Here is a 12832-nt window from a genome sequence, read left to right on the forward strand (position 1 = left end):
ATAGAACTATACAGTGTGTAGCCTTTTGAGTGTGCTTATTCTACTTAGTGTTAGAGGTGAGAACCTCTGAGCTGTTCACTGGGCCTGGTTTGGTTCACCCAGCAAAACTAGCAAGTTTGGCTGAGTCAAAGAGAGAGCAAGACACTGGAGGAGTAGAAAATAAGGCAGGTGGGCCCCCAAAATAGCTGAAAAAGAAGTATAGTTTTTATTTAAAGTAAAGCAGAGATATGCCTAGGCTTTTCCAGGAAAGTAGAAAAGGGTCCCCCTCGCAAGTGGGAGGAGATGCCATGCAAAGGCAACAAACCAGTGTAAGTTCCGCCATCCCAATTCCTCCATCCGTCTGTAAGAATTTCCATTGACTCCCCGTAGGCTTTCAGAATTGGTTGTGGATTACTTCAGTTGTCACATAAATCCAATTTTCTTTACTCTGTATCTATTACTAACTGTTACTTTACTAGTGATGATATGGTGGTGCCTGTTAGTCTCGTGATGTTTGTGGCAAGTGTGCTGTGCAGTTATTCTGTGGGGGGGGGATCCTTATCTTTGTTTCATGGGGGGATCAGTTGTGAGCTGTGACATAGGTCACAGGCTAGCTGTGATATTTTACAGGAGCAGCACATACTCATTCACCACCCAAATTTCCTTGTTTTTCTTCAAGGAAGAAGAGTATTCTACTGTCTGGATGCACCACAGTTAGAGAGCCCATTCCCAGCTGAGGGCAGTTGGGTTGTTTCCTTGTTTGAGTAATTACAGCTAAAGCTGTTAATAAACCTTGTCATAAAGGGTTTGGGTGGAAATGGATTTTATTTCACTCAGTAAATATCTAGAAGTGGGATTGCTAGTTCCGATTTCCAAAGTCACCGTGCCATTTTGTATTTCCGCGTATGAAGGCTCCAGATGCTTCCTACGCGTGGGAGTACTTGTTATTTTTCGACTTTATGCTTGTTTTCTTAATTTTAGCCTTTCCAATAGGTACATAGTGATATCTCATTTTGGCTTTAATTTGTATACTTTCCCTAAAGACTAATGATGTTGCAAATTGTGCTTTCAGCCATCCATATATCTTTTTTGGTGAGGTTTGCTTTTTTTGTTTGGGGTTGGTTTTGTTTGTTTGTTTGTCTGTTTTGCATTTAGTCTCTTTCTTCCGTATAATTGACATGTCACTTCATGAACAACAAAACACATTTTGAGGTTCTGCAGTCCTTCTTTTCTCATTTTTCATTCATTTCTCATGTTAGAGTAATAAGTGATTTTATGATGATAGTCTCAGGTATAATTATTATGGAAGCATGTTTGCTTAGTAAAAGTAAAAACATGTATAGTTATATAATACATGGAAATATAAATCATGAGAGAAAAAACATATAGTCAGAAATCCAAATGAAGTTAAAACGTGCTATACTTAGGCAAGAAAGACAAGGAACAGAAAGAAAGACCAGGTGTGGTGATGCTCTCACTTTTCAAGTGAGGAAACTGACATAATTTATTTCACCATTCAGAGGTCCCGCAGCAAATTATTTACAAAGTTAATATCTAATCAAGATCTTCTAGCTCCTGAACATTTTGCTTGGGGATCTTTTCATATTTAGTTTTATCCAGTCATGCAAAATTGCATTATTTCAAGTTAAAACACACTTCCTACCCTGTTAGTAGAACTTGGGCTTATGTGTGAAACTGAAGAACCGATAAATATTCATGTAATCTTCTGGGTAACATATTGAAAAGGACAGCTGGCTCAGGAGGGATCATTTGCCTGGGTATCTGTTTCCATTTATATTAAGAAAATATTGCAAGAAGTTATTATCTGCCAGAGGGCTTAGGGGAATACAATGGAAATCTGATATTGCATTTGATTGCTTTTGACATTTACCTATTGTAACAGGGAAACTGTGTAAAGATAGCCAAGTGACTTTTTACAAAACACAATTTCAGAAGCTATAAAAAGAAAAAGGAGATGGCAGAGATAAAATACACTGCATCTGTAAAAATGAGAAACATGACTTGTCAACAACACCTGCTTGTAACTATCAACCATTTCTATTGAGCCTGCTGAGAAATTACTCAAAGCCAAGTACATTGATGGGTATGAAATCTCATGTGCTTCAAAAGGCAGTCAAGAGATGGAGAGGAGAGAAAGGAAGTGTTATTTCATTGAACATTTTTAACCCAAAACCCAGGGTTGATGAAATATAATTTTATGACATTTTCTGAACACTTGAAAAGAAATCAGTTGTCTTTTATATTTTTATCTTTCAAGGCTATGGGGAAATGACAGGACTTTTAAAGTTTGAGTATATAAAATACTTGACAATATTTTTCCAAGTAGATTTCAGATCTCTAACTGGGACACCAAAATATTGGTGTAAACTGATTTAAATTTGCAAAAGATATTTTCCATCTCTAATTGGTGGTGGTAAAATGGTAACATGCTTGTCTCCTCTCATTTTTTTAGACCCCCCCCAAACAATGATAGTAAAGAATGAGAAAAGGAGTGTGCAAGATTTTTTAAAGACCAAAAAGTAGCAACTCATTCAGCAAGGTATAGGAAACCAAAAAGAGATATGCCTAACACAGAGCCACTCATTTCTTTGGAAACTCAGAGAGGCTCAGAATTCTTAAAACTTGGAACAGAATGGAACACAGCAATCATGACCGCCAGGTGTGAAATTTTTATTCTTAAAATAGAAAAACAAGCAAATAAGAAAGAAATGAAAGAAAACTAGAAAAAATGGAGACCATCTAGGGAATTGAAAGAAGGCTTTGAAAACTTCTCAATATCTATAGAAAGATATGAGAAGATATTTACTATGAACTGAATTATATGTATATATTTATATATCTCTCTAAAACCCATACACTGATGCCCTAATTCCCAAAGCGATAGTGTTTGGAGATGGGGCCTTGGGAGGAGGTAGTTAGGTTTAGATAAAATCATGATGGGAAAGTGGGGTTAGGAGTGGGGGAGACACAACTGGAAACCTTGATTCAAAGTGAGAGGGAAAAGGAAACTACAAAGAAAGAAATTAAATCACAAACACCTCAGTGAAAAAGATTTATATGGTAGAAACATAAAACATGACAAGTGATTTAGAAATAGTGATAAACTATTTGGAAAGGAGGTGGGATGCAGGGTAAACGGTGCTAAATCCTCTGTCATAATAGAAGGTGAAGAGATAGAGACTGACGTTGATAAAATAAGAAAAAGACATATTAAGAATATTATTAGAAATATGGCAAAGAAACTGCTGAAAGGCTTTAAATATTTCCAATGTGTACAAAGAATCAACACATTGAAAATGGCATAAATGTATTTATGGTCTATGTACAAAAGACTTAATAAATAAAGAAATAAAATAAAATGTTACGGTAAAATTAAAAAAAAAGAAATTTTAAATATTTGCCTTTGTGTCACAGAACTGAAGAGATTAAGGGAAGGTTAGGTGAAGGGAGTAGGCTTTTTCATTGTAAGTGGTTGTGTTTAACTTTTTAAATTTGTACATGTATTATTTGCTCCTTTTATATCATGATGTAAATTTTGAAACTTTTATACAATTTTCTCGTTTTGTAGAATAATCTACTTTTTTCTGACAATAATTTGATAAACCTCAGGAACCCAGAAAAATGTGTCATCATAAAATTGATCAAGTGGCCCTTTGAGAGGTAGATTTGCATGTTTGGGAGGAGAGTATAATACCACACCTCAAACCTGCAATTATTTTCTAAAAGGGTAAAATAGCTTGTTTCTCTGCTCTGCAGGGAAGAAACCCTTTAGCATCTTTTAATACCAATAACTCTTTAAATTCTTTTCTATTATTCCTGAATCAGGTTGCTGGTTGGTTATTTGTAAGCAAAGCTGACTAAAAGCTGTACAGTTTTACTCACTAAAATTCATCAAGTTGAACAACACAGAATTTCAATTTTATCGTCTACCCCTTAACTGGAAAGTCCTGGGTTACTGGTTTAACTGAGTGATAGAAATATGTATTCTTGTCTTAGGAAAAAAAATAATAAAAAATGCTGAAAAAGTTTGATATTTGGCTTAATGACACCAGATTTTTTATTATGACTTTCAGACTAAAACATGTCAAAAAGGATGTTCCAACTATTTAGAAACTGGAAAAGTGACTTTGTTACAGAAGAAAAAGGCTGATCCACAAATGGAACTATTTTTCCTTCTTTCTGTCCAGCTGTCTATACCCCGTACATCTACAGATTTGAGGATCATGACTATTCTGAAGTCTCTTTGGTTCTTGCCATTCTAATGCCTGACATTTTGTCGTATTAGGAAGGCAAAAATCATATCAAAAGAATATACAAACGCTTCAATGGAAATTAACGTCTACTTAGAGTTAGAAAAGAATATTTGCTTTGCAGATGACCCGATAATGAATGACATATTACATAGGAATAATTTTCCTAATGGAAAATAAAAAAAGGGAATAAAAAGGGAATAAAAAAAGGGAAATTTTTAGGCCTCTTGAATCTATGCATGAAGGATCGAGGGTATTTAAGAATATACTTACTGTAGGGTCTATGGCACACCTCCTGGGTGAGGGGCACAACTACAACTTGGACTCTACCTCACAAACACAAACAATGTAACCTAATCATCTGTGCCCTCATATTAATCTGAAATTTAAAAAAAAAAGAATATACTTAACAGAAATTCTATGGATAACCTTTTCTAGTAATGTGCCTGGGAGTAGGAGATGTAGTCAAAGAACAAAGGCTCAGGGGCCGGGCCTGGTGGCTCACTCCTGTAATCCTAGCACTCTGGGAGGCCAAGGTGGGTGGATTACTTGAGCTCTGGAGTTCAAGACCAGCCTGAGGAAGAGCAAGACCTCATCTCTAAAAAAAGAGAGAAAAGGATTGTTTTTGCTTTTTTTCTACCACCCACATTTCTGGTGAATTTTCTTGGTAGCTATAACATATTCAATTTACATCTTTAATTGCAGACGCTAAAAACAATGGAGTAATGAGAGGAAGAAATACATCACAGACAGATCTATAAAGAATAAACTACATAATGTGCAGGGCACAGTGCAAAATGATAATCTGGGGTCCTTGCTCAAAAATAATTAAGCATGTCAAAATAGTCAATAGACCATTAACCCAAATGCCAATCCCTTTTGAGGACTGGGACCCATATGACTACGCAGGTCACACGAAGCCAGCCCTGTGTCTCCAGGCCCACCCATCAAATATTTGAAAACGATAAAACCATTTTAACCCAGCCTCATGTTCCAGGATAGAACAGTCAAGTTATAGCTAATTACAATTCCTAACACCATGAGATTTCTTTTAATTACCAATTCACTCTCGGTACTTAGCTAGGAGAATTTTTAACAATTGGTGTAAAATAAAAGCACAAACGGTAATATATGACTGCTGGGTGTTATTTCTCTCCAGCCATATAGTGAATACTTTCTATTTCTATTTCCACCCTTAGAAACATGAGTTCAGTTGGGTTCCCAAATTGCTAGTGATGGGCCCCTTTCCCCATTCTCCTGTCTGACCATCTGCTTGTTACCAACTGCAGGATAACTAAACTGTTCAACCACAGAGAATGACTCATGGGTGCTGGGGGTGGGGGGAAAATGCACTTTTTGAATATGCAGTCCTTAAAACACCAGCTGTTCGATTTGGGTTTTGCAAATCAGTTGGCTATGAATTTCAGGGAAGACGTTTTCATCTTTGGAAAGCTAAATTTCACAGACTTCTAGAAGAAAACAAGTCATGCCGTCTGCTTTTTCTTAATTTTACCACAAAGAAATTTTAAATACAAAACACATGTTTTTCCCACTTCACCTCCCCTGATGACAAAGAAAAACTCTTTTGAAGGACACTGTGTCACACTCCAGGAAGGGACAGCATCTATCTGAATGGCTTTATCACAATAAAACATACTAAGCCGGTACTTCTAAGAAGGAAAGATGGAAAATAAGACTAAGACTAGTCTCAGGTTTCTAAAAGCAGAAAAAGAGATTAGGAGTTTTCACTGTATGTTAAAGAGATAGGAACACTTTGTGACAGTCCTCCATGGTCCCTCTGTGTTCAGTCTCTGTCCCTGGGAGCTGAGCTAAAGGCACAGAATCAGGGGTCTCAGGAAAACGGTGAGCACAGGAGGAACTCAGCCTGCAAAGCATCTCTCCTTGGTTCTCCCCCTGGCTTGGATAGACCCCTCTCTTTCACTGTAAGTTTTCTTCCCAAAGGAGCTACCACTTACTCAGGGACAGTAATGGAATGGGTCATTCCTCCCCAGAATGACCTTCCTTCTTCTCACCACTCTCGGAGTCCACACCTGCACACAGTAATTCGCCCCTCCTCCCCACTCCTGTTGCATGTTATCTTTACTATGTGTTTGCTGTTGTGTTTTGTTTATACTATTTCTATATGTTTATCCCTGCTTTCTCCAACCAGACTGGGTTTGAGGGAAAGTACTGTGTGTTGTTCATTATTGTTGCTTCCCCACTGGGTCTAGTACAGTGCCTGTTACTAAGAAGATCCTAGTCGAAAATGTGCCGATTTAAGGAGTAATTAATCCTGCTGCCCTATCCCCACAATTTTAAAACTAGACAGTAAATAATTCTCACAGACTATTTTAATAAAAACAACTGGAATCATCCAATTAAAAAAAAAATTTCTTTTCACATTAGGTCAAAGATTTGAAACCCTAACTAATTTCCCTTGCCTCTAAGCTAATGACATGTTTAACCTTCACATATTCATGGAAATGTGAGCTAATAAGAGTGTATGCCATTGATTGCCTTTGAAGTATTTATTCTTGTCACAGTCATTTCAGAAACTTTTTTCTTATAAGTTTGCCATGACTGATGCAGAATCCACTTTCCCTTTCTAATGCTCTCCCCCATAGACATATAGCCTCACTTTCTGGGACCTATTAACAAGGAGATAATTAAATGTAAACGTAAGTTACAAGATTTTCTTTCTCTGAGATTAAATACACATAAATGACATAAGAAGAATGAAAGAAAGAAGAGGGTGGGGTCTAATAACCCCTTCCCTTAGGATTTCAGGAAGAACCTATCACAAAATATTTTAGGAACAATTCATTTCCAAATCAAGGAAAGATACACAGGTAACTATCCTATCTTTACGGGGACTGACCCAAGGTAGAACTCAACAAAGAGGTCAAGTCCTCTTTGACCAATGAATGGGGGAGCCTGAATAGACCAAGCAAAAGTCCTAGTAGAGAACTCAACACAAAAAAGGAAGGATCATTCCTTCCAATAGTGGTAGAGCTAGAGACCCCAAGATCCCAGGCCTTTAGAACTCAGCATTATTCCTAACCAAGAGTGCCAAAAGGGTCAATTCATCTATAGGAAAATATTAAACATGGTACACACAAATACATATGTACTATGGTAATTTTATCCTAAAAAGAATAAATAGAAAAGATGGAGTTTTTTTCCCTTAATTTATGTGCTTTTTTCCATTAAAAGGAAATTTCTGACTAGTGACACATTATCTCCTTCCCAAATGTCAGTGTGTCCAAAGCCAAATGACATATTGCAACTTTTTCCAAATATCCGTGTATCCTGAGCGTACTGTGTCAAGAAGGCTAAGCCAAAGACTTGATTTATGTTGCTGCCTGACAGGTGATGTCTGCAAGGCATGCCGTCTAAATGGACTGCACTCTGGCAGTTACCTTAGTCATCAATTCTCAGAGAATTAATGAGTACCATTCAGCCCAATAATAGAAACCAAGGTCAGGGCCTCTTCCTTGCTCTGTAATTCCATTAGCATTGCACAGAAAGCACTTAGGTCATAAGCTCTGTAGACCTTACACCAAGCAAATGGAACTGCATTTGTTTTCAGAAAGAATCCTCTCTGAACACACCCTTTGTCCAAGCTTTGTTGTACATCAACATTCAGTGTACTTACATACATAGGAGAAATGCTCGTAAAGGAAAAGTGAGGCAGCTTTCCGCTGCCAAGAGTTTCAAGTACTGTTTTTATTAAAGCAAAGGCTAATAAAAAAACATTTGAAATAAAACTACGTCAGCTACTTCCACTTAACTGCATGTACGTTTTTAAGTCGTGTGCTCACTCATATTTTATGTGAGCCACTCGGTCATCCCGTGTGACAACCATAGAATTTATTTTAACTTTTCATTCTTTTATTTTGCTTTTATTTCTCTTATTTTAGTTTTCATCCTCACTACCCTCATAGTGAGGATGGCCTGAAAACTAAAAGTTATCACCATAAGCAAATAATTCTGTTTACAGTGAAACTCCTATCTTAAAATCTCAAGCAGCAAGCTTTTCTAAACTAAGTCTCACTCTTGCTTCTTATAATTCAACTTGCTTTCAGCCTCTCACATATCAATAGAGAAGGTAGGAATGCCCAGGTTTGAAGCTATAGGCTAGGATTTGAATCCTGGCTTTGACAATTGCTTGTTTTCTCAACTGTGAAATTAATTTGATTGCTACACTCTTTTACAGTAATCTCCCATTGTCACTGTGGGTATAATAAGTTCCTAGCACAGTGCCTGAAAAATAACAAGTAGTAACTTAGTATTGATGTTGAGCACACAAAAGTGTGTGTGCGTGTGTGTGTGTGTGTGTGTAAATCTGTGTTTGAGACTTTTGGGTTTTATGCCTAGTAAATTCTTTTTTTTTATGCCTAGTAAATTCTAAATGATCCACAGTAACAGAGAAAAGCTGAAACAAATAAGTCAAAACAGCAAATCCTCCAAATACCATTTGTATGTGTTCTGAAGCACATTTTTGAATTTCTTTTCAAATGTCAGTGTTTCTAATACCTAAAGACATTACTTCAAACAAAGGAATGACACTGTGCCGTGGAGTCCTAACTGGGGCGAGTCTAAAGAGCTGTCCCATTTTCCTCTCCTCCCAACTTGCCTGTCAAAAGACAGCTGCAGGGAAGACCCTGCTATAAGCATGTTCCTGACTCCCACTCCCTCTCCATCCCGACCACCTGCGCAGAGTTTGTGTCTGGTTCTTGGCTTAGAGGCAGGCTGCACTCACCAAAGAAGAGCCCCAGGTGCTCACAACGCCAGTAACAGATCAGAGGTCAGAGCCAGGGAAGTCATGAGATGCCACGTGGTTGATGCCTTCACTAAGAGCAACGGCTGTGGCGCCTGAGAGGTTCTGAGCAGTCTGGTCTCTGTGAGCTTGGACAAAGTAATAACAACTTTGTGCCTCAGTTTCCTCAATAGGCATTCTCTGGGTTACCAAAACGATAGGTTTGTTGGTTTGTTCTGAAATTGAATTTGATGTAAGTTGGAACAGGTACATTTACCTCTGACCTGTAACAGCCTCTGTTCGGAAATGTGAGTCATTTCAGTCAGATGTTTGCAACTTGGCGACTGCCAGTACTGCAAACTTGTAAAGAGAGCAGGTACCTCATAGGATTTAAGGATTGTACATCCTCGTTAAATAGACTTAATTTTATATAAATAGACGTATACAGCAGAACCTCAGCAAGCTGACCACCGAGGGACTGTAACAAACTGGTTGACATATGGAGATGCTCAACCTGAGGAAGGAGGCCTGTTGTACTGATATGTACACATGGTGCATGGCGGTCTGTGAAAATTAGGTCAACTTAAGGAGGTGCTCAGTGTAGGGAGGTGGTCAGCTATGAAGGTTCTACTGCAAATCACTCAGCACAGCGCTTGGCTCGTTAGTACTCGTAAGAAAACAAATTATCAGTAACTTTCACTAACTATGAAAGTAAGTGTGTGTGTTTATGTGTGAAAGGATCAATATGGATAATGAATAATGAAGAGGTGTATATTATGCTGTGTTCCCCTGAATAAAAAATTTACCTATAAGTTGGTGTCTTTCTACAAAGACATATCTCTCTTTCCTAAATGAAGCTGTTTTCCTGTGTTGTTAGTGAAGGAGTGTTCCTCTGTATGATCCTGTAGTAAGCAAAGTATTCCTTCAGTTTCAGCAGTATTACAGGGCTATTCCATGTGGAAAGTAACCTAGTCGACACCTACAGACAAGCCTACACACAGTCAGATCAGAAATATTTGAAAGATATAGTAAAGGGAATAACAGTTAAGGCATTCGTATCCATTCTTACATGCCCGGCACTGTTCTAACCACTTTGCACGTGATAACTCATTTCATCCTCAGAACCACTCTGTGAAGTAGATCATATTCGTATCCCAGTTTTATGTTGAAAAGCAAACTCAGGTAACTTTTCAAAGGTCACAAGATAGATAACAATATACACCTCATGCCCAAGGAAGCCAAATGTTTCATGGCTAATTCCAAGACCCTGTTGAATGTGAAAGGAAGCAATAACAAAAGTTCACCCAGGTTATGGTTGAAGACCAAATACCTTGCAATACCCTACATCCTTTTTTTAAATCAGTAAATTAATGAGTTCTTACTACATTCCTATTTGAGAACTATAAAGGCTCTAAGGTAATCATTAGTATGCTCCAGGTAAGGGGCTCTTAATTAAAGCTATTAGCACTTACAGTAAATAAAAATGTTTGTTTGAGCTTCCAACATGATATATTTCACTTCAGGGGCTCAGACAATACTTTCATGTGCTGTGTGTAACCTTTCACAATAGAAGAATGAATAAGATACTGGTTCATTAACTCATTAATTGTCCTTCCTTACCACAGTTATTAGCTAATGTTCTGCCTTTTCACAGTAACACATGTGCAAGATTGAGAGTTTGAGGACTAGACCTCCCTGAAGCATGATGAATGATGACTTACGCCTTTGCCTGTGTGTGCAGATTAAATCAGTACTTGATTCTAGAGGGAGAGTAACTAAACAGAACCATGGACAAGTGATTTTCTGGCTGGGACTTGCTGTCCTGAAGGGAGAAAGGAAGGGAGACAGGTTTCTAGCTTGTGAGCTCCTTGAGGAACTCACAGAGGCTGTGTACTATTCATGTTTAATCCCAGAAAGAGTTACCTTGGCAGGTACTCAAACATTTACACTGCCTAGAAGTCAACCTGCTAAGAAAATCCATATTCCCATGTATCTGGCTCTCACCACACATACAAATAATTCATAAAAAGAAAATAAATGCTCATTCTTTTAAAGAGACATAAAACCTATTTCATCAATGTTTTCTTACATGTTACTATCTTGACAATTGAAGAGCATCTCATAGTGAGTGGAGTCCCTTTCTTTAATTGGTAAAGTTTCTTTTTATTTTTCTGTCTTGTGGTACGTAAAATCGAGGTGTATCTTATCATCATTGGTATTTTAGGTTTGTTGAAAGGCATTATGTATCTTACATTAGCAAGACCTCAGCACCGTGTAATAGAGTACATCAGAAAGAAGAGTTACACATCTCCCTCTAAACTAAAGCTCATATACTATCCACATCGATACATGTTTTGCTTCCCTGTATCCTCCTCTGGGTAAAAATAGAAAAGGGTAGAAAGTAAGTTCCTGGCATTTATTGCATCTTTCTGAAACTGTGTATGATTGTATCTGGAGCAAGAGCTATTTGAGCCCAAAGTTCTGTGTCTGTGGTTCTCAACACTTGTATGTATTGGAATCTTCCTATAAGATCCATGGTCCTCACCTCCTGCCTGGACATCCTGAATCGGGCAGTTCCGAGTGGGACCCAGATAGCTATATTATTAATCCTAAGTCAATTATAACACACCCCAGGGTTTGAGAACCCTTGGCCTATATGTTTAGAATTGACCTATCACTTCAATTTAGAAACTCTGGTCTCAATAGTGTCTATAGGATCCCCTTGGATAGAAATGATAGTGATTTCAGAAGGTGAATATTCTCACTAAGGAAGAAATTCTGACATTGCATTGTTTCCCCGTGTTGCTGAAACTGAAAGATGCAACACCCTGGTCATGTCCTAATACCTATTTCTGTTTGATTTTTTTTTTCAGCTGTGCCCCATAAAATTGGACGCATCATTGAAGGGAGTCCTGCAGATCGCTGTGCAAAACTAAAAGTGGGAGACCGGATCTTAGCGGTGAATGGCCAGTCCATCATCAACATGCCTCACGCAGACATCGTGAAGCTCATCAAGGACGCAGGTCTCAGTGTCACCCTTCGTATCATTCCTCAGGAGGGTGAGTGCCTGGAAACAGCCTGGCAGAGAGGCAGATGACACACACACTTGCTCACTGGGCTGTTCTCAGTCTACCTGCCAGGGTCAGGGAGTCCACCTGGCTGTCATCAGTGTGGTGTCAGAGTGACAGAGGTTAATTATTTTTTCCACTTTTGCAAAAACTCAAACTCAGCTTCAGGCCATATCCTGTTTACTCACCACCAGTTTCATTCATAGGTCAAGCTGTGTGTCCTTACAAGCCAAAGAGTGTGAATCTTGAGATGCATGGTTATTTAGTCATCCCCTGTGGTCTCAGGGGTATATTAAGCCAGAATTCATTCAACAGAGATGATAGAATCATAAATCTAAGAATTTGGAAAAAAGTTTATTTATGTTAACAACTAATCTCCAGAGGATTCTTCCTTTTGAATTTATCCATACAAGGACTCCCCCTAAGGCTTAAAGAGTAGTGAAAATCACAAGTCAAAACCACCCCCAAAATCCTTTGAAGTTGTAGGCATCAATTCACCATTTCCAGATACAGTGTTTCATTACTGATTTATTGCTGCTGACTCATTAATGATATTAAAGAATTCTGTCCCTGGAGCTCAGTGGCAGGTGGACCACAGTATCCCACACAGAGGTTTTTAGGCTCACTCAACTTGACACCCTCTGTTCCTCTCAGCCCCCAATTCCATTTTAGGATTATCTGACATGCAGGTGCCAAGTGGCTAAACTGCCACCTGACTTTTTCCCAACTGGCGTGTTTCCCCCAGTTAGGATTTT

General features: G+C 38.3%; 1 protein-coding gene across 6 annotated transcripts in view; it reads left to right on the forward strand.

Annotated features, from left to right (window-relative positions):
• Window positions 1-12832, forward strand: part of MAGI2 (membrane associated guanylate kinase, WW and PDZ domain containing 2) — a 1522816-nt gene that overhangs the window by 1371682 nt on the left and 138302 nt on the right. For all 6 annotated transcript variants that reach the window (XM_053609528.1, XM_053609530.1, XM_053609531.1 and 3 more), the window contains one exon: window positions 11883-12068. In XM_053609528.1, coding sequence (XP_053465503.1) covers window positions 11883-12068 — 186 coding nt within the window. The remainder of the gene's footprint in view (window positions 1-11882; window positions 12069-12832) is intronic.

Source organism: Nycticebus coucang, chromosome 11 (assembly GCF_027406575.1).
Source record: "Nycticebus coucang isolate mNycCou1 chromosome 11, mNycCou1.pri, whole genome shotgun sequence".
Classification (NCBI taxonomy): Eukaryota; Metazoa; Chordata; class Mammalia; order Primates; family Lorisidae; genus Nycticebus; species Nycticebus coucang.